General features: G+C 44.3%; 1 protein-coding gene across 2 annotated transcripts in view; it reads right to left on the bottom strand.

Moving 5' to 3' along the window:
- Nucleotides 1-13,033, bottom strand: part of PLCL2 (phospholipase C like 2) — a 159,532-nt gene extending 146,499 nt beyond the window's left edge. Inside the window, exon 1 of one of the 2 annotated variants that reach the window (XM_036431568.2) lies at nucleotides 12,484-13,033. In XM_036431568.2, coding sequence (XP_036287461.1) covers nucleotides 12,484-12,816 — 333 coding nt within the window. In that variant the 5' untranslated portion in view covers nucleotides 12,817-13,033. The remainder of the gene's footprint in view (nucleotides 1-12,483) is intronic. The other variant, XM_045579314.1, reaches the window with a different exon arrangement.
- Between the last annotated feature and the right edge of the window lie 6,561 nt (nucleotides 13,034-19,594).

Below are 19,594 nucleotides of genomic sequence, written 5' to 3'. Positions count from 1 at the left end.
CCATGGAACACTATGTGTCCTAGTTCTACCACTTGGTTTAACTTTTTTGCTGCGAGACCCCTCAGAGGAGCATTCATCAGGGGCAGCCATTCTTTAGGACAAAGAGCTACTTACCTATTTAAAAATATTTTTTAACAATACTTTCTTCCCTAACAAAGAAGACGGGTAAGAGGATCTGTGTAATTATACTGTGGAAAAGGAAGCCTCTTTCTTCGCTTGGTCCATATGACTGAGTACTAAAATTTCACAAAATGATGCAGAATTTCCCCCCTAAAGAATATAAAAATTCATCTCCACCATGCCTCCCAATGACAAATCAATTAATTAAGCTACCTATTAAGATTATGCATTAACATAAGAGTCCCAATCACAATCAGGAAGATTAAGAACACTTCCTGCTGACAAAATGTGGGTATTCCTTCAGACTCTAGGGATCAGAGTCTCCAAAAATGCACCCTACCCACCAGACCATGTCCCTTCCTTGGCACCGACCTAGAATAAGTGGACAAGCTTCTCTGCTGGAAGAACTCCCCCATGTTAATTTGGAAGAGAAAAAAAATTGACCTGAAAGAATAAATGTGAACATTGATGATCTGGTAACAGAGCAACCAAGTTGAGGGGGAAAGCATACACACCAAGTATCTAAGACTAGAAATAAGCAACACTGATATTTTCATGGTATTGCTTTGCAGCCAATAAAATATTTTTATGGATGCTTTGGGAATTCAATCGTCATTCCTCCTGACCGCAAAGGTCTGTGTGGCGAGAGAAAAATGCTGTACAGCGTTCAGAAAGTAGACATTCATTCACCCAAAGGTCATGGCATGCCAACCCAGACTGCCAGCCCACCACAGCGTGGTGCACTGACACATCATGCATTGGTCGTCTTCCTCCCAGAATAAATTACTTGTACACATAGATGTGTGCTTGGCAAGTGTCGATTTATAATCTTTCATGAGTAAATAGCAGCTCTGCTACATGCTGCCACCTGAGCACAGATGATGTGGTTAAAAGAAATGTGAGGACTCGATTCAGCCAAGTTTGAAATGTACAATCACCTCTTTCTAGAAAGTGTGCTCATGCCTCAGTAAAACTAGTTCTTTCTATAATACACTCCTCCTGGGAAAGTTTTCCCTCCGTGATGTATAATGTGAGGGGCAGACAGATGTCTTTTCTCTATTAGGGATGGAAAAGAGCCAAGGGATGGACCAGGAGTTAGTGACTGCACAGTGATAATTAATCTAGGTAGGTTAAGGCTCAGGATTACCAACCCAAGGCCTTTTTGATAACTGGCATGACATATTCCTTTACCTGGATCAAAAATACATTCTTATAATACCATGATTAATACACAGGGCAGACCATCGTGTTCACATATAAAATTTGCTTCTCCAAATTTCACTGTGAAATTTTTCCTTTTCAGTATTTTCTATCCCTTTAAAAAAAAAAAAAAAAAAAAAAAAAAAAAAAAGGGCAACTCAGCTACACCTTGAAGGAAAAGTCCCACTGAGGCAACTAAAGGTTTAACCCAACCCCCTGCACCTCTCCGGCCACAGGATCACCAACTGTCGCGTGCAGGATCCGGAAGCTGCTTGCTCCGTGTTATTTGACAGAGATGAAGGGGCAGTCGAAGATCCACCATGTGAGAAAGGCTTCAGAGCTGTTATTGATCCTGGGTACACCTTAAACTCTGAGGGTGGGGAAGCCCTTGAAAGTTCTGATTTAATTAGCCTGGAGCGGATCTGCACATGAGTAAGTTTTCCCACCCAGGCAATTCCAGTGTGTCCTGAAATGCCCCCTGTGAGGACTTGCTGTCTTCCCCACAAGGTGAGTGCTGAGTGGAGCTAAAACGCCACACTGACCTCCTGGGGTCCTAGGTAGACTGCTAGTCAGCAGTAATCAAATAACTCTTGCTTTTGTCTACAGACCGGGATAACTGGCTTCTGTTTTTAACTGCTTTTGAGACCAAAAAGCACTATCTAGAACGCTGTCATGCAGAGAACAGGTGCTCCACAAATGAGTGTCCGCAAAGTTCTGAATGCGCAGCACACTTTTTAGCATTAAACCCTTAGAGAGCACCTGCAAGGATTAAATCTCTCAAAATTACACCCAAAACAAATCATAACTCCCCGCAGAATCACAACAGCGTAAGATGACTTCAATGACCGAGACATCCTTCATGCTGTGTCTGCTCCCCACCCAGCCCGGCTCCATTGTGTCTTCAAAGCAGTCCAGGAAAGCCACTGTCCATCGACTCCAGCCAGCTGCCCCTCTCTCCACCCACGCCATCACTCTCCACCCACGCCATCACTCAGCTCAGGATTCACGGCACAGGTGCTCCAATGCAGCAAAAGTCTCATTAGTTTGCCTAGTTTTGAGCTTCATGTAAATCATGCAATATGAGAGATCATAAAAGAACTGCTGATAATATAGATTTCACTAAAACTAAGAAATTTGGGTCATTAAAAGATGTCATTTAACATACCAAAAAATGTAAATAAGCCCTACAAATCAATTTAAAATAAATAAAAACCCAGCTATTTAAAATAGGCAAAAGAGCCCAGCCAGTTTGGCTCAGTGGTTGAGCATCGACCTGTAAACCAGGAGGACACAGTTCGATTCCCGTCAGGGCAAATGCCTGGGTTGCCGGGTTGATTTGTAGCAGGGGCCATGCAAGAGGAAGCCAATCAATGATTCTCGTTATTGATGTTCCTAGCTCTCTCTCTCCCTTTCCCTTCTTCTCTGAAATCAATAAAAAAAAAAACATAGATATATTTTAAAAATGAAATGTGAAAAAGGCTTGAACAGGCATTTTACAAAGAAGAATATCCAAATGACCAAGAAAACATATGAAAAAGTGTTCAACATCATTAATCTTCAGGGCAATGCAACCTAAAAGCCACAGTAGGTACCAGTATGTAACCATCACACATGGTTACAACTAAAAGACAATACCAAGTATCAGTAAGCATTAGAGGACTTAGAACCCATACAACCAGGTGGCTGTGTAAACTGTTTTAACCAGTGAGAAAAACCACATGATAACATTTACTAAAGCCCAATATACACAAATTCTATGACATAGCAATTCTAATATTATTTTTAACATATAGAAAGGCATCTCTGGGAATATACACAAACCAGATAGCTTTGTAGTAGCATACAGATCTCTTTCAACAAATCGTCAACAATTTCAAAAATAAACACATCCTTAAAACAGGTATTAGATCAGGAATTCTATTAATTATAATATGAAAACACCTGAAAAATTCTACCAATAGCTAAGATTATCCATTAGCAAGGATTAATAGAAAGAAAAAACCCAAGCTATTTCCTTCAAGAATAAACAGGAAGCCATATTAACTATCTGAAAAAATTGCATCTATCATACTATATCCACAGGAGATCAGAGCTGAGAAGGAAGACGGAAAATAAAAGGTATCGGGAAACCATATGGAGAGAATCATACAGCTGTGATTCTAATGGTAGCTGCAAACGAGGTCACTGATCCCTCTGTGGCCACACTAATTGGTGGAGAGCAACAGAGGCTTCATCAGCAATGCTCATAAAAAGCAGCCTAGCCCTTCCTGGGCATTTTCCATTTAGAGAGGAGACACCTGCTACCCATCAGTCTTATGAGACAGGACCCATGTCAACCTTCCACTACATTATCTTATTTGCTTTTAATCTTTACTATTTATAAACAGAGTCTTCAGAGTATATGAATGCACAAGTATAGCACATGTACACATGCAGCTATCTATAGCAAAAAACAGGATCTCAAATATAGCTGTTTAGAAGACCACATCTTGTTCTATTAATACTCACATACTGCAGTATTACATTACTTTTTTTTTTCTTCAATTCTGTTACGCTAATATGCAAATAAATGAACTCAGCCATAGCTAGGAGCTAAACGTACTAACCAGTATGGTTTTGTGTGTATCTAATTACAAAAGAATTTTACATGATCCCTTTCACTTCTAAAAATCCCATAATTTACATTATTAATCACTTTTAAATCCAGCTGCTTAGTTTCTGGGGTGTTGTTAATATCTGCTATTTCCAAATCAGTATCTTACTTTAATCCAGGAATATACTTGAATACGAACTTCATAGTAATCGGTTGTATATATTAACATATTTTATAATGTTACTAAAGGCCCGGTGCACGAAATCTGTGCATTCAGGGTGGTCCCTCAGCTCGTCCTGCACCCACTCGCAGTCCAGGAGCCCTCAGGGGATATCTGACTGACAGCTTAGCACTGCTGTGGAAGCAGAAGAGGTTCCCGCCACAGACGGTGTGCTCTCCAGCTGTGAGCCCGGCTTCTGTCTGAGTGGTACTCCTCTGTGGGAGCACACTGATCACCAGGGGGCAGCTCTTGCATCAAGCTTCTGTCCCCTGGTGGTCAATGCACATCAGAGCAACTGGTCATTCAGTCATTTGGTTGATTTGCATATTATCCTTTTAGTATATAGGATAATTACTTCATAATGCCAAAACAATAATAAGGATGGATGTTATACATAAAAGCTCACCTAAAAACAAATTGTTACTATTATCTGTTTTAGCTTCCAGGAACCTAAAATGTGTATGACTGTAAATCAAGTTTTTGCTAAAAAAGAAACAAAAATGGAAAATGACCCCGCCCCTCCTAAAAAGTTTTCAAATCAACCAAGTAAGAGTTGAGAGGTAAAGGACAAAATGGATTTCTGTTGGTTGGGAACATGTTGGCTTCCTCGCAACATTCAGCCACAAAAGGCTAACCTTTCCTAATTAAAAATCAGTCATCTATTTTAGAACTGGTAGAAACTGCTAAGATCAAGGTACCAGAATGGGTTGGGCAAGTAGGAGAAAAAGGAAAAAGTCAGAGATACATTTCAGAAGATGAAGTAGGAAGAGGTAATGGAGCAGTTCAAAGTATGGGCTTTCAAGTTAAACTTGGTCTGAATGCTGGCTCTGCCTCCTGCAAGCTCTGTGACCTTGTGTGGAAATACCCAAACCTTGGAAGAGTGGGTTTCCTTGTCTGTAAAAAGAGAAGATAATGGCTCCTTCCAGACGGTGGTGAGACTTGCATGAGATGATGCAAACAAAGCATTTCTTAGTAACTCTTCCACACCCAATTCTTAAATTGCAATAAGAAGTAGAATTTCTACCATTAGATTGCAAAACATGTCTAGGGATTAAAGATCCTACTTCTGCAACTCCACCTATACTCCTTACTTATTTTCTTTTTTATTATTAACTAGAGGCCTGATGCATAAAAATTCGTGCAAGAGTAGGCCTTCCTTCCCCCAGCTGCTGACACCAGCTTCCCTCTGATCCTGGCTTTGTCAGGAAGGATGTCCGGAATGAGGTCTGGAAGATATCCAGTCTAATTAGCATATTACCCTTTTATTATTATAGAGAAGATTCTAAAGCACTCCCAACAAATATCTTTTGACAATACAATGTTAATGACAATGAAAATTTAAGTAATTCAGTTCCTTAAAAAGAAAACATAAAAAGGCAGAAACTATAATCACTTAAAGAAACTGAATACTAGAAAATAGATTAAATGCTTCAACAAACAGTAAAGGTCTCTTGCCATGCTTTTTAAACTCTGATAGAACATAAATCAAAAGAAATTTTCAAAGGTCTACTCTTATTTCAGGGGCACCAAAGGGAACAGATCATTTATATTAACGTCTTGCGAAACAATTCTGGAACCAACCAAATTCCTGGATCCAACTTTAAGTGAAGGTATTTCCTTCCCTTTGATTGTTTCCAAAATTATGTACATGAAGTAAATTTCTTCTTTGAAGTTCATAGCCCATTGAGTATTAAATTCCAATCAAAATCAGTGGCAGCTAAGTCTAAATAACACCATCAAACTCCTAACATAAATTATATCATGCATGCCCATTGCATGTCTGTTCAACAAGCACCTACTTACATACATGCTTTCTGCAAGACATTAAATTGGGCATTTCCATAAACTGAAGGTGAATGAGGTTAAGTTACCTAGGTGGCAGAGGAAATGGGGCTGCACAGAGATACAAGCAGGGTGTGGTGGTTGGAAGGCAGAGAAAGAAACAATTCGTTCTAAGAGGTGGTTAACTGAGGAAGACCTTGAAGGTGACCGAGAGAGGAGGAAAGTGTTGGAAGCTGGGAAAAGGAAGAAATAAACGCCAGGCTAAGTTTAGGCATAGACAGCCGTCTCCTGGGGTTCCCACGCAGGCTGTAACAGAGTTTGTAAAAAGCGGATAAGTAGGGTGGCCATATAATTTATCATCCAAACCAGGATGTCTTTGAGAGTGAAAGAGGGCTCTATTAATAATTTTGTCAGGAGGAAAGGTATAAATCTGGATTGCCTGGGCAAATCAAGACACCTGGGTGCTTGCTTGGCTTAATGAGACTGACGGCCAACAGCCTTTGACCATTTAGCTGAGGCCATTTAGATATGTGTACAGTTGTCGGAGGCTTCAGATTTAGGAAGACACCAAAACAAATAATTCTTGAGAACATCTTTAGAACGTGTCTGGGAAATTTCTCTGGGTACCTTATGCATATTTCAAAAGACAAAGCTTCCAGAGCAGGCATGGCAATGTTCATGATCTCCAACTCAAGTGGAGCTAAGGGAGTTTGCTCATTTCAGGTAAACTCTAAATAAGAGAAACGGGGGGGGGGGGGGGGGGGGGGGGGGATAATAGGTACTGCTTATTGAGTTTATCATGTGCTCCACACTGCTCTATTTCACTCATATCTCATTTCATCCTCACAAATGCTCTGAGGTAGGATTTTATTCTGTGTTAGAGATGGGGCACAGATTTAAATATCCCGCCCAAAGCCACACAGAAAGGAAGAGAGGGAGCCAGACTCGGATCCACACTCCTAACTCCACATCCTCTATTATTCCCACCAGTCTTCTGCCTCCTGACTAACCCAGACAGGTAACATGCAGGCTGAGTGCGGCTAAGACCCCAGGGTACAGCCCAGCTGAGTTTATTAGTTAGGGTGCATTTTGCCTAATTATTCCTGCCACGTGACCAAGCACTGGTGGCCAGCAGGGCACCTAGCCACCTGCCCTCCTCTGCCACTTGGAAATAGGCGAGTGCCAAGTGTCTAGCCTGCAAGCTGGACCATTCGCACAATCGTCACTGGTGTTCAGTTTCATCCGCTATACACTTTGAGAACCCTGAAGCTATAGAATTATTCTGACACGAGGAAAACAGGTACAGCTGAGACTTCCCCTGGGGCTCTGACTTGAATTTGAGTCACTACTAATACTCTTATGCCAAGCACAACCCTCTCAATTCATCATTATTATCAGTAGGAACACAGTTTCAGATCCTGTGGCCCATGGGAAAAAATAATTGAATATCCTCTGCTCTACAGAACCCTAACAATATAAAATAAAAAGGTAGCTAAATTAATCCAGGGGTCTGGTACATGAGTAAGTAAAGACAACCAAAACTTAATAAGCAACAGGGTATCTGTTCTTGGACATACATGCATAAGACAAAGTCTGAAGAGAAAATATGAATGTTCACGCTTCATTTACATCTGCATTTAGGCTGTAAATTACATTACCCTACTGTGTTCAATACTGATGCATGGTTAACTTAAGCTTTAAAACAAGAAAGGAAAAGGACAAAAGAACAGTCTAGATCCCTTGCAGAGCGCACAAAGTGAAGCTGAGAGCTGCTGATTGGTCATTAGAATTTTCTGAGCTCGTCGATCCAGGCTCCTATCAATCCAGACAAATTCACTTTGTGGTCCTGTAACCATTTGTTTAATATTTATGATAGGCCCACAAGTTTTCTGGGCATGCAGTTGTCTTTCCCCAATTATTTAAAAAAAAAAAATGTCTGAAGTCAAATGCAGATAGTATATTTGAGATCCAATTAAAAGTATAGTTACTGAGTGCTTGTTATCTGTGCAGAACTGATAAATACAGCCCAGCTTTTGCCTGCTAGGAGTCTAGTTTATTTAAACCACGGGCCAATATTATATCCATACACGCAATTTTCTTATTTTGTATAAATACGTATAATAAATTCAAAAAGCTCGCTTATTGCCCACCTTGGGGTGCTCAGCATCAAGACAGAGGGATATACAGTGGCATAAAGTAATGAAGGTGTTTCCCCTACACAGTATGATACCAGGATAATAACAACAATGATATTAAGAAAAGTCAGAGCTGCCACCTCGGGCAAGGTCAAACCAATGGTCCCAGTGAATCTGACCAGTCTGGTCAAGCAGTAACAACAGGTGATTAAACAGCTGCCTAGTTATACTATCTGTCAGCCTCTTCTGCCAGCAGAAAGAGAGATTCTTTTCCCCCCCTCCAATGTTCCCTGCGTTTAAAGAGGGAAATCAAACCCAGTGTTCCAAATTGCCAAGGCTACCTTAATTCTATAGAAATTAGAAAAACAGCCTGTGTAATTTGGGGGCCAGCAGAGTGCAGCTGTACCCAACCGGGGTGTATTAACCAGCTCCACCACCTTGGCGGGGTGGTTAACGTCCCTGACCTCTATTTTTCTTCAGCCTACGTGATTGCTACGGGACCAAGTCAGAAATTTACGTTAAGTACTTTTCATGTGTTTTGCATGTAGTAAATGTTCAATAAGCGGCAGTGGCTGTTATTACTTAATTTAAATACCAAAATGATGAATAGCTATACTTCCTACCTATTAAAAAAAAAAATACCTAAGATCAAAGGTTGCCATGTTCAGGGGGAGTGAGAGAGAAGACTACAAAGGGACTGGGGGGATTTTTTCAGGCGATGGAACTGTTCTATATCTTGATTGTGGTGGCAATTACACAACTGTGTGTTTGCCAAATCTCAAAGAACTGAGCACCAACACAGGTGAATTTTACTTTATGCAAATCATGCTACACTTTAAAAAGTACCAACCAAAAGACTCAACTAGTTTTGATTAAAATAAACAATTCGAATATATAGGCACTTTAACTTCATTTATTTGAAAAATTTTTTAAAAAAATTCTCAAGCCTAAAATGCTACTTCATATTTTTAGAAATCCCAACTTAAAGGATTCAGCTATTTGTAAAAAAAATAATAAAAATGGATGTTATCTGAACAATTAACCAAATTAACTGTTTCAAAATAAAGTGGGCATTGTAGTGAATGGTGTGATGAGATGAAATATTGAAAGAGAAAATGAAAGTGGTGTTTTCGTTTACTAGATTACTTAAGAAGACAAACATAATGGCTCCTTCCCTAAAAATCTAGTCATGGCCTTTGTAAATCATCGAAAAGGTGTAACACCTTTTCAATAAGCTACAGGAAAGTAGAAAAGCACGATGACAAGTTCCATATTTATTGATCATCTCACGGCTCTGTAAAAGGTTCCACAAGGCTGCTTACTCTGAATTTTCATCAACACAGCTACCAAAACCAAGGAGCTCTTTTTGGATAAGATCTGTGCATCTACTTTGGCAGAAATGTAGTTTGACAACAATCTCTTACTCAACACCACCTTCACAAGCCAGACGGAGTCCAAAAGAATTGGTTTTAAGGGAAGATTCTAGTTCTGGGCCCACAATGTATTTCTGCGCATGTCCTGCGCCTCAGCAACTGCATATCACTTTTAGGCTGTTGGTTCTCCCTTTGATTTGAGGATCCCCACCTGGGAGGGCTGTCAAGGGTGCAATGCAGATGGACGCTAGGAAACACGCATAGCTCACAAGCTGGACATTTCAGCTAGTGCAACCCGGTAAATTCTGGTCTCTGTTCCTTAGCTAGCATTTATTCCTGCCATTTTCTCACGGCTCCCGCCCCCCCCCCCCCCCCCCAATTATCACCTTGCTTACTAATCTACTTCCGCCTCTACTATTCTATCACCTGACTGCATTCATCCCTTCTATTCAAAAGCAACATAAGAAAACCCAGGAAGGATGTCGCTATTGCCTTTTTACATGGACATTCGCTAAGCTTTTTATTATTTTTTTAACGAAAGTGAAATACGTCTGCCATTCATGTGACAAAAATGTGTGTGTATTATTCATTGCTTTATAAAAGCTGATGTTAACGTAAAAGATCTCTATTTCTGCTAGTATACTGTCTTGATGCTATTATGTTTTTAGAAGATACCACACTAAAAATCTTGATTCTTCAAGATACCAATTCAAGGGGAAACATAACAACTAGTTACCTACTTAATTAAAGCATAATTCTTTCCTAAATTCAGGTTTGATCAGCTTCAAACAGGATTTCCATAGTTTTAAGGGGTGTTTAAGAAAAATGCAAGGTGAAAATAGATGCAAGAAAAAGGAGTCAATCGAGTCATCGTAGGAGGTACAAGTCAATGAATAAAATATGAGACAAGTAAATGCAAAATAACCCATTTTAGAAATTAAGAGAACTTAACAGGAGAAAAAAAAAAACAAACCTGTACTTCCATATCATCCCTCCATTTACTCAGGACACAATCTAGTGAGGCCTTACTATATTCCTGTCAATGTGTATCTAGGAATTCAATTGTGAACAAGAAGCCAAACTGCCTTCATTAGCAAGAAAAAAAACGACAAAGAAATCTTTGAAACTTTCACATTTCAAAACCCAGAGACTTCTTCATAATTAATCATTTTCCCATGTTCTTCTAGACCTTTCGATGAAGAAATGACATCTACTGATGAGTTCTCAACTCCACATGTCAGAAATATTTGGCAAACCGTCCTTCCCAATCCCCCCCAAAATGTAAAATTAAAACACCTACTATTTTAATTAAGTTACACTACGAATTCCCACTATAAACACCAGTCAAGTTTGATTTATTTTTAAATTTAAAAACATGTCCCTCCAGAGAATTGGGGGTGAGGAGTTTAAATTAAGTTGGCTGGTATCTCTCTGGAATTCCCCCCCCTCAAATTTCATTAACACCACAGTGCAAAATAACCACAAATCTCTGGTCACCAATAAAATAAAATTTAAAAAAACAGATATGACACATAACTCTGACAATAGGATTGGTTATCATGCACAGTTGAAAGCAACTTACATGGAAACATAAGGTACAGAGTAAAGGAAAATATGAGTCACTAAAAGCTAGGTATGCACAAAATATATATTTTACTGTCCTTAGTTAAACTGGAAATGCCTGCTGCAGATAGTGAGTACACCTGAGCTTTAAGCCCTCCAATGGTGCCCTTGCCCAGACATAAACTGTGCAAACAGATGACAAAGCGAAAAGCAGTTTCACAACTGCCTGTTACACAGAGTAGCGAGGTGGTATATTTCACTTAGATTACTGCATGAGTTGATAACACCATCTTACATTGTACTTAGAAGATTTCTGCAGGTCCAGTTACATGTCAAATACCACCGGGGCCAACGCTTTCCACTGTGGCCCATTCTGTCCTCCTGCCCACCAGTCACCAGCCATGGGCGGGGGTGCAGCCCTCTCACTGTGCTTTGCGGCTGCTCGCTGTCCTGGTAGCCCCTGGCTTTTCAGCAAGCAACATTTCCTTATTTGCTCCAAACTTGAGTAAAGAGAGCTGGTCTTACCTAAGGCTCTGCTCTTCTTAGCTCATCAACTTTCCTCCCCGCCCCCCCCCCGCCCCACTTCACGTCACAAGAAATATTTTTACACAGCAGACCAAAATGTAACATAAGAAGGAAGCCACCACAGACTCAGGAGTTCCTAATATTACGTCTGGGGCTTAAAATACACAAGACCATCGCTGACTGTTTCTGCTAAACACCACAATGCAAGAGATACCAAAAACCGAAGCAAACTGCCCTAAAGAACTTCCACAGAACTGAATAAAGGCCAGCCTACTGCAGCAAGAAAGAAGACTAAAACCGTGCAGAACTATAATCTCTGGGAGCTTTTGAGCCGGAGAAGGCGGAAATCTGCATAGAGGTTCAGAATCAATGTGTCTCCCTGTGACTGAGCCATCAGAGAGACTTTGCAGCCTTCAGCTATGACCGTTTGCAAAAGGCAACTACACACAGGTCAGAAGAAACCTATTCAACAATCTGCTCAACCGCCTAGGGTTGTTTTTGTTTTTGTTTTTGTTTTTTTTGTTTTTTTTGTTTTTTGTTTTTTTTTTTTTTTTAAGAAACGTCTTCACAGAATCACTAACTAGAACCACCAATAGAAACCATGCAGGGAGTCTGTCACCAGCCAAGGCTATCTACCACAGGGGAACATGTCCTGCCCTGCCAGGTCCAGGCCATGATCCCAGGCCAATCCCGGGAGAGGTGACAGTCCCAAGTTCAACCAGGAATGCCTGAGCACAGCTCCCCCTGCACATGAAGGGAAAACCTCGCCAATTTCCCCCAAATGCAATTTACATCCGATCCCAGCTCCACCATCCCGAGCACCCAGTGCACCGGCGGCTCCCGTTAGCCGCGGGCTCCCCTAACGCCCCCTCCTCCCAGCACCGCTCCCCTCTCGGAGGAGAAACGGGGACCCCCCCCCCCAAGGACGGCTGCGGTGGGCGATGGGTGCCCCTTTCTCTCCGCACCACCTACCTTGATGATGCTGCTCCGGCGGGGCAGGCCGCCCGGCTTGTTCTCCCGGGGGAGAGGGCAGGCGGCCGGCGCGGGGGTCGGGGCGAGCGCGCCGCCGTGGGGTCCCCTGGCGGGGCTGGCCCGCGCCTCGTCCCCGGACACGCCGAGGCTGCAGTCTCCGTTGGAAACGCCGCCGCTGTCACAGCGCGCCAGCCCGTGGCCGAGGCGCCCTTCCCCGCCGCCGCCGCCGCCTTCCCCGGCGCCGGCTTTCAGGGCGCCCTTGGTGCCCAGGGCCGGGCCCGGGGAGCTGGGCAGGGCCCCGCCGGCGGCGCCCCCCCGGCCGCACTCCGCCATGGGCGCCCCGCGACCCGCCAGCACAAAGCCGCGTCCCCGCGTCCCCGCCGCCGCCGCCGCCTCGGGCCGCCGTGCGCGGCCCCTCCTCCTCCTCGCCGCCTCCTCCCGCCGCCGCCTCGGCCGCTTCTTCCGCTTTTTTTTTTTTAAAAAAATTAGCTGCGATGTTTGTTTGGAGCTCGCCTCCCGCGCGATGTCAGTCGTGGCGGCGGGACACGGCGGCAGGGCTCCTGCGGGGAGAGAAGAGGGAGACGCCAGTGAGCCGGCACCTGGGGAGGAGAGCGCGCCCCGCACACGCGCCGCCGCGGGCGCCAAAAATAACCGCGCGGGCCGGGCGCCCACCCCGGCTCCAGGCACCCGTCCCGGGGTAACGGGGCGCCCCTCGCCGGGGCTCCGGCGCCTCTTCCAGGGGCTCAGAGCACCCAGCCCAGCGGCCGGAGCGCCCACCACGCGGGAGCCAGGCGCCCCGCCCCGGCCCGGAGCGCCCACCTTGGGCTCGATGCAAAGGGGGAGCCGCTGGCGACCCGAGGCGACCCGGCCACGCGGACGCGCCTCCTGCGGTCCCGCCGCCTCGTCTCCCCGGATCCCAACTCCCCAACGGCCGCCGCGCGCCGGCCCGGCCACGGCCCCCCGGCGCCGACGGGAAGCGCAAGGCGGGCAAGGCAGCCGAGCAGTGACAGCCGGGGTGGCCGGGGTAGCCCAGACCCCCCCACCCTCCTCCTCCGGGGCGCCGCACTGCCCTCTACAGGCCGCGGGGTCCCTGCCGGTCGCCCGGACCCACCTCGAGCCTCCCGGCTCCCGCTGGAGGTCGCCGCCGGCGCGGTGGGGCCAGGTCATCGGGCCGCCGGGACCTCGCAGCCAAGCGGACAGCGATCGACCGGAGGCGGCGACGGGCCCTGGGCACCCCCGGCCCCACTAGAGCCGCGGCAACTGCGGATCACCCGAGCGCCCCGAGGGGCAGCGACGCGCAGGCCCCGAGGTCAGGAGCCAGGTCTAGGGTCTCTAGGGCCGCCGCGCCCCCCTCAAGCCCCCGGCCCCACGCACCGGGCTCGTTCCCCTCCCGCCCGGCTTGGGACAAGCCGCCCGGACGTTCCCCGCTGGGCTTCCCCAGTGGGCCAGATCCAAGTCACGTGCAGGAACCAATTCTGTTCCCTTAGGCTCCTTGAACTGTAAATTGATTCAGCTGGTTTTAATGGTGCAGAGCATGGGGGGGGGGGGGGGAGTACGAAGGCGAGAGGTGAGTTTGCTCTGGCCCTCTGAGTCGTCCCACAGGGATTTATCACCGAAGTCCCTCCCTCCTAGGGACCTTCCGGATCCCAGTGCCAGAGATGTGAACCGCCCTAGGTCAGGCTCCTCTTTGGGGGGCAGGATATCACACTTGGATCACCACAGCTGGTCCCTCCTTTCTCTGGTCCTCCAGGTTACCCCCGGCCCCAATGCTTCAGGTAGAGTAACCAGCCTAAAAATCAACCTTGATCACGTCGCTCGGGCACAAATACCTCCCTGGGAATCTTCATCCCTCCAGCTAGACAGGGCCAAACTCACTGCTTGCTACCCAAGGCCCCACCCAGCCTGCCCCACCCACCTCTCATCTCAGGCTCCAGGCTTCAGCCCTCCAGCCCTCCTTTAGCATCCCAGCTCTTCTCTAAGGAGTGAGAGACCTGTCTAAAGCGCTCCCAGCAGGGCTGAAGGAGAAACTGATAGTCCCCTGGGGGCTGAACTTAAAGACCTTGCTTTCATTAGCATGATGTTGTAGCAAACTGCCAAGTAGCCTCTGAGGAAATGGGCTTTATATCCATGTATACATTACTGGGCCCCTACCTCTGATGCAACTTCAAATACCTTGATGTTATTCTTGGGGAAGGAGGGGGAGAGGGCGTTTTAATTCTAATATTCTGGATTCACGTTTTTGTAACCCATCAGACAGGCTTTTATCCATCTCTTGCCAACCAGGGTCTAACATGCTCACAGAAATATCTTTACATCAACAGACAACAATGTTTTAATATTAGATTCAGTCCCATCCCCATTCCCCTAGTTTTAGTTTTAAATTATTTTTTTTGTCTTGTGATAGTTTTTGCAGAAAAATATGTTCTAATAATTCAAACCAGATTCTTAATCTACCTCATGAATTTGTTGTCATAATATCCTCCGAGTATGCTGTGGGGGCGGGGAGAGAGGAAGGATGCTGGGCCTTTATTCCTAAAATTCTCTATCTGTGGACCTTGGAATCAAGGCCTGGAGGTATCGCTGCCTTTCCTGCATTTACCAATCACTAGGAAAATGCTGTGAGAGTCCCCTATCTTGCAACTTGTATCATGAGTTTCCCCTGGTGAGTGGAGATATAGAGAGATGTAAACCTCCAGGATGCTTTTTATAAAACCACCGTCAAATTCGCCTACTGTTCCCCAAAATGAGCACCTATCCATCTCACTCTGGACTCCCAACAGGTCAAGCCAGGGAGAGTTCGTTGAAATCTACTTGGCATTTAAATTAAAACGTTTCCCCAAGTATCTTGGCAGACCTGTAACCAATGATGCCAGAAGCCCAAGGCCTGTGCCAGGTTCCTTTTCATCCCCCTAAGTGCTTATCTCCCACAAGCCGCTGGTCGCACGCCTGCTGATGTTATAGCTGTCCTTCCTCACACAAACAGCCAGACGGTAGGACCATTTCTCCTATGCAATGATGGGAAGCAGCATGTTCCTCTAACATGTGCAATTTTCAGGAGGCATTTTAATAGCTAAACTCAGATAGTTCTCATCACAAGCAGCATAGTGACTGTTCTTCCTTCTTGTTTCTCGGCAGTTACTAAGTGATTGCTTTCCATTTCTCCTGTTCCGTGAGCAGTGTCATTGAAGAAACTCTTAAGTAAATATTTTGCCAAAATTCTTGCTGAAGTGTTAAAATATCATAGTCATTCCTCAGCAAATACTATCTAATGGTTCCTTCAGACTAATTTTTCAGAGCCGGGCAATCAGAGATAGGCAAGGCATTAATAAAATGCTCATCCTGGATAACTCCAGGGTGTTTATGCCAATTTATTATATCTATATTGTAATGGTTAGATTCTGATGAATAATTTGTTCATAATGTTTAAAGTCGATGCTGTTAAAAATCTCATTATCTCATCATAGCCAACAATACATAGCCTTTTCTCTTTTAAATTTTCTTCATATTTCAGCTTTTACTCATTGTCACCCTTCACCAAGCTGTCTTCTATTTGTGTCTTTAATTTGATGCCTAGAACAAGAGCTATTCAGGCTGCTTGTCCATAATAAACTTCTTTCACCTCCCAGGATAACACTGACGCTGTCGACTGACTTCTTGCCGTCATTTATGCCCTCGCAGATTATGAATTCATATCTAGTTTCCAGTTCGCAGGCTCTAACGTGATGACTAAAATTTTTTCTGACTCACTGAATACTTGGCCTTCAGATTATTTTCACCCTGAATGTATTTTGACAATTTTCTTTTCCAAATCTCAATCTCATTTTATTTCCTGTATTTCTCTAAAGATTGAACCTCTGAACCTTCGCATTTGACTGTTCCCCATATGCTTAATGTGGGAGCTCACTAAAGCAGAAAGAAGAAGACCCAAATGCTTTAAGGAAATAATAGATCGTATCAATGTACTGGACCACAATGGCTACCCATTTGCTTCCTGAGTTAATCCAAGGTGTTGATTTTAATCTATTATGCTCCTAAGGTTTGGATTATGCTTATTCTCCTCACGATTCTCAGCAAGAAATATGCAGTGATTACCTGTTTTCCTAGGCACCAGTGAAACAAGTCAGACTCGCCAAAAGCTTTCATTTGCACATTCTGATTCTAAAGATTCTTCATGCATTTTCCTTGAATCCACCTTCTTCACGTGTACATGGCTGCCAACAAGTGAGGCACTCAGAGTTATATTGACGCTTTCCAGCCACTGAGGAAACCTGAATTCATTCAATTGTTGCTACTGGCTATTGAGTTAGGTAGCACTTTGAGGGAATCTATTAATTACTGGGGACTTGATGGAATTATTCCATCAGCAAAAGTAACAGGATGATTTGGTCAGAAAAGTACTGTTGCTTATCATGCTACTTTTGTAAACTCTCAACTATTTGATTGCATTTCTACTTACTCTGATTTTATTACAGGAGTCATTGCACACTCAAGTGCCAAGAGGATCCAGGCAAAGAATGCAGTGAGTGAAACTGGGAGGATTTGTTTCATAAGAGCAGCATGATTTACAGTTTTTCAAGTGATATATTTGTGTGTCAGATGCAGAGGGATACTCTTCCTGAGTCATCTTTGGTTTTCCAATTTTGAAAAAGCCTTGGCTAGAAGAAATATTTCCTTTCCCTCTTAACGCTAAGAAAAGACAGTGTGAACATAATGATAAATGGCAACTGACACTAAGCCAAGTGTGGGGCAGTGATATGAAGTGGTAGGGAATCAGATAGTGAGGAATCTTACTGCTGCCAGAGTCATAATATTTTTCCAGAGAAGTAAAAAGAAAAAATCTGGATTATAAAATTTGCTAATATATTAGTACTGTTAATAGAAGGACACCCAGGAAGTGAGGTCTCCATATACTGTATTATTCTACAGAAAGTCTATAGGGAAGTCTATGTTTTTCTTATCCTACTTCTTAATTGCTTAATAAGCAAAGCAGAACAGATACCTTCCAAATTTTGTGTTTATTTGGTTCTTATCTGATTTTCAAGGGCCAATTTACAGTAATGAATTTAAGAAGTCCACGTCTAATGACCATATCATTTTACACATCCCAGTGTGTGATGCATGGCTCCCAAAACGACTTCCTTTCATCTGCCCGCTACCACTTCCCTGACATCTGAAGGTCAGGAAAGCCACTGTCCAGCCAAAAATTCTACCCTTTCATCAGTCCCATCCCCAAGCCTATCTCCTTAGTAAGACCACCCCATCTCATGCTCAGTCTATCAGCTCTCAGGTTTATATTTTTTCCCCATAGCCAGCCTGGGCCTCATGGCCAAGACTCAACCACATTCTCACCAGCACCTTAGACCCCTCACATCACTGTCCTTAAGGTTGTGCCTACTTTGCCCATCTACAGCTTTTAATAATTTCTCTACTAGACAAAAAAACTCAAATAACAAGGCTGACTAGTCAAGTGAATGATTCCTGTGTCCAGCAGGGCCTTTGGTGCTCTTAAGCAGTATTTAACCCTTGGCTATTTGTCTCTAATTTCCATTCTCCAAACTATTCCTCTCCAAATCCAAACTCCAACTTACTCACTGCCCCTCTTCTCATCAGTAGTCCTAGGACTCTACTTCACACAGACAATAAAGCATATCAAGAAATAAACTGTTTGCCTGGCCAGTGTGGCTTGGTGGTTGAGTGTCGATCTCTGAATCAGGAAGTCATGGTTCAATCCCCAGTCAGGACACATGTCCATGAGAGGGGCTTGATCCCCAGTGGGGGCCGTGTAGGGGGTGGCTGATGGATGATTCTCTCCCATCATTGATGTGTCTGTCTCTCCTTACCCCTAACACTCTGAAATTAATAAAAACATATTTTTAAAGAAATAAACTGCTTCAACTTTTTATGCATCTTATTGATCCTTACCTCACCCACAACTCCTTCGAATCTTAAGTGAATCCAACATCAGAAACCCTCTATGAATGTCTAATATGATTATTAAACTCTTCTGTCCTGATGTGATTACTCTTTCTTTGGGAACCACAGGGTTCTGTCATCCGATTTGGGTAGAAGGTAGAGTGGAGTCTTCCCTGAAGTAGTGGTCAGTCTCAACATCAGTCCTACGAGGACAAGAATAAAGAGTTTGAAAGGCAGCCTTAGATCAAAGAGAGAAGTGCTTTCCTCCTCCAGGCCGCCTTCCTGTGGGCCTGACCTCTCAGGTCCCCAGGGGCTCTCCAGAGCAGTGAGGAGAAGAGCAGGGCCTCCAAGAGCCAGGACCGGAAGGAGCTGCCTTCATTAGAAATCCCATAAGGTGAGGCCTGTGCGCTCTAAGGATAGGGATATTTATGTGGCCAGTATATATCTCTTGTTGTTGTTTTTATTGATTTAGAGAGAAAGAGTAAAGTAGAGGGGGAGAGAGAAAAAAACATCAATGAGAGAGAACTATTGATTGTGAGCCTCCTGCAAGCCCCCCACTGGGGATTAAGCCTGCAACCTGGGCATGTGCCTTGACTGGGAATCGAACTGGTGATAACCTCTTGGTGCATGAGATGACATTTCAACCAACTGAGCCATACTGGCCAGGCTCAGATGGCCATTTTATTTTATTTTATAATATATTTTATTGATTTTTTTACAGAGAGGAAGGGAGAGAGATAGAGAGCTAGAAATGTCGATGAGAGAGAAACATCGACCAGCTGCCTCTTGCACACCCCCTACCGGGGATGTGCCTGCAACCAATGTACATGCCCTTGCCCGGAATTGAACCTGGGACCTTTCAGTCCGCAGACCGACGCTCTACCACTGAGCCAAACCGGTTTTGGCTCAGGTGGCCATTTTAAAGTTGCTCTTTACCCAAGTTGTTAGGAGAATGAAGGAGGAGTTAGGTATTCAAGCACCTCTCAGGTATACCATTGTGGGTAAGGGGATAGTCGATCTGTGAAAGAAAAAGGAGCCCCATTCTCCACTGCCACAGGCAGCGAGGTTTTGGGGGCAAATACATCCCGGAGGTGTTGCCACAGGGACTGTCCCTTTCCTTTACAAACCTGGCAGAACTGGGGCAGTTCTTGCTAGTCATATTTCTTCACTTTCCTTCCACATATAAATCTATCTAGAC

Source organism: Pipistrellus kuhlii, unplaced genomic scaffold (genome assembly GCF_014108245.1).
Source record: "Pipistrellus kuhlii isolate mPipKuh1 unplaced genomic scaffold, mPipKuh1.p scaffold_m20_p_11, whole genome shotgun sequence".
Classification (NCBI taxonomy): domain Eukaryota; kingdom Metazoa; phylum Chordata; class Mammalia; order Chiroptera; family Vespertilionidae; genus Pipistrellus; species Pipistrellus kuhlii.
Note: the sequence above shows the minus strand (reverse complement) of the source record. Positions and strands in the feature narration are given on the sequence as shown.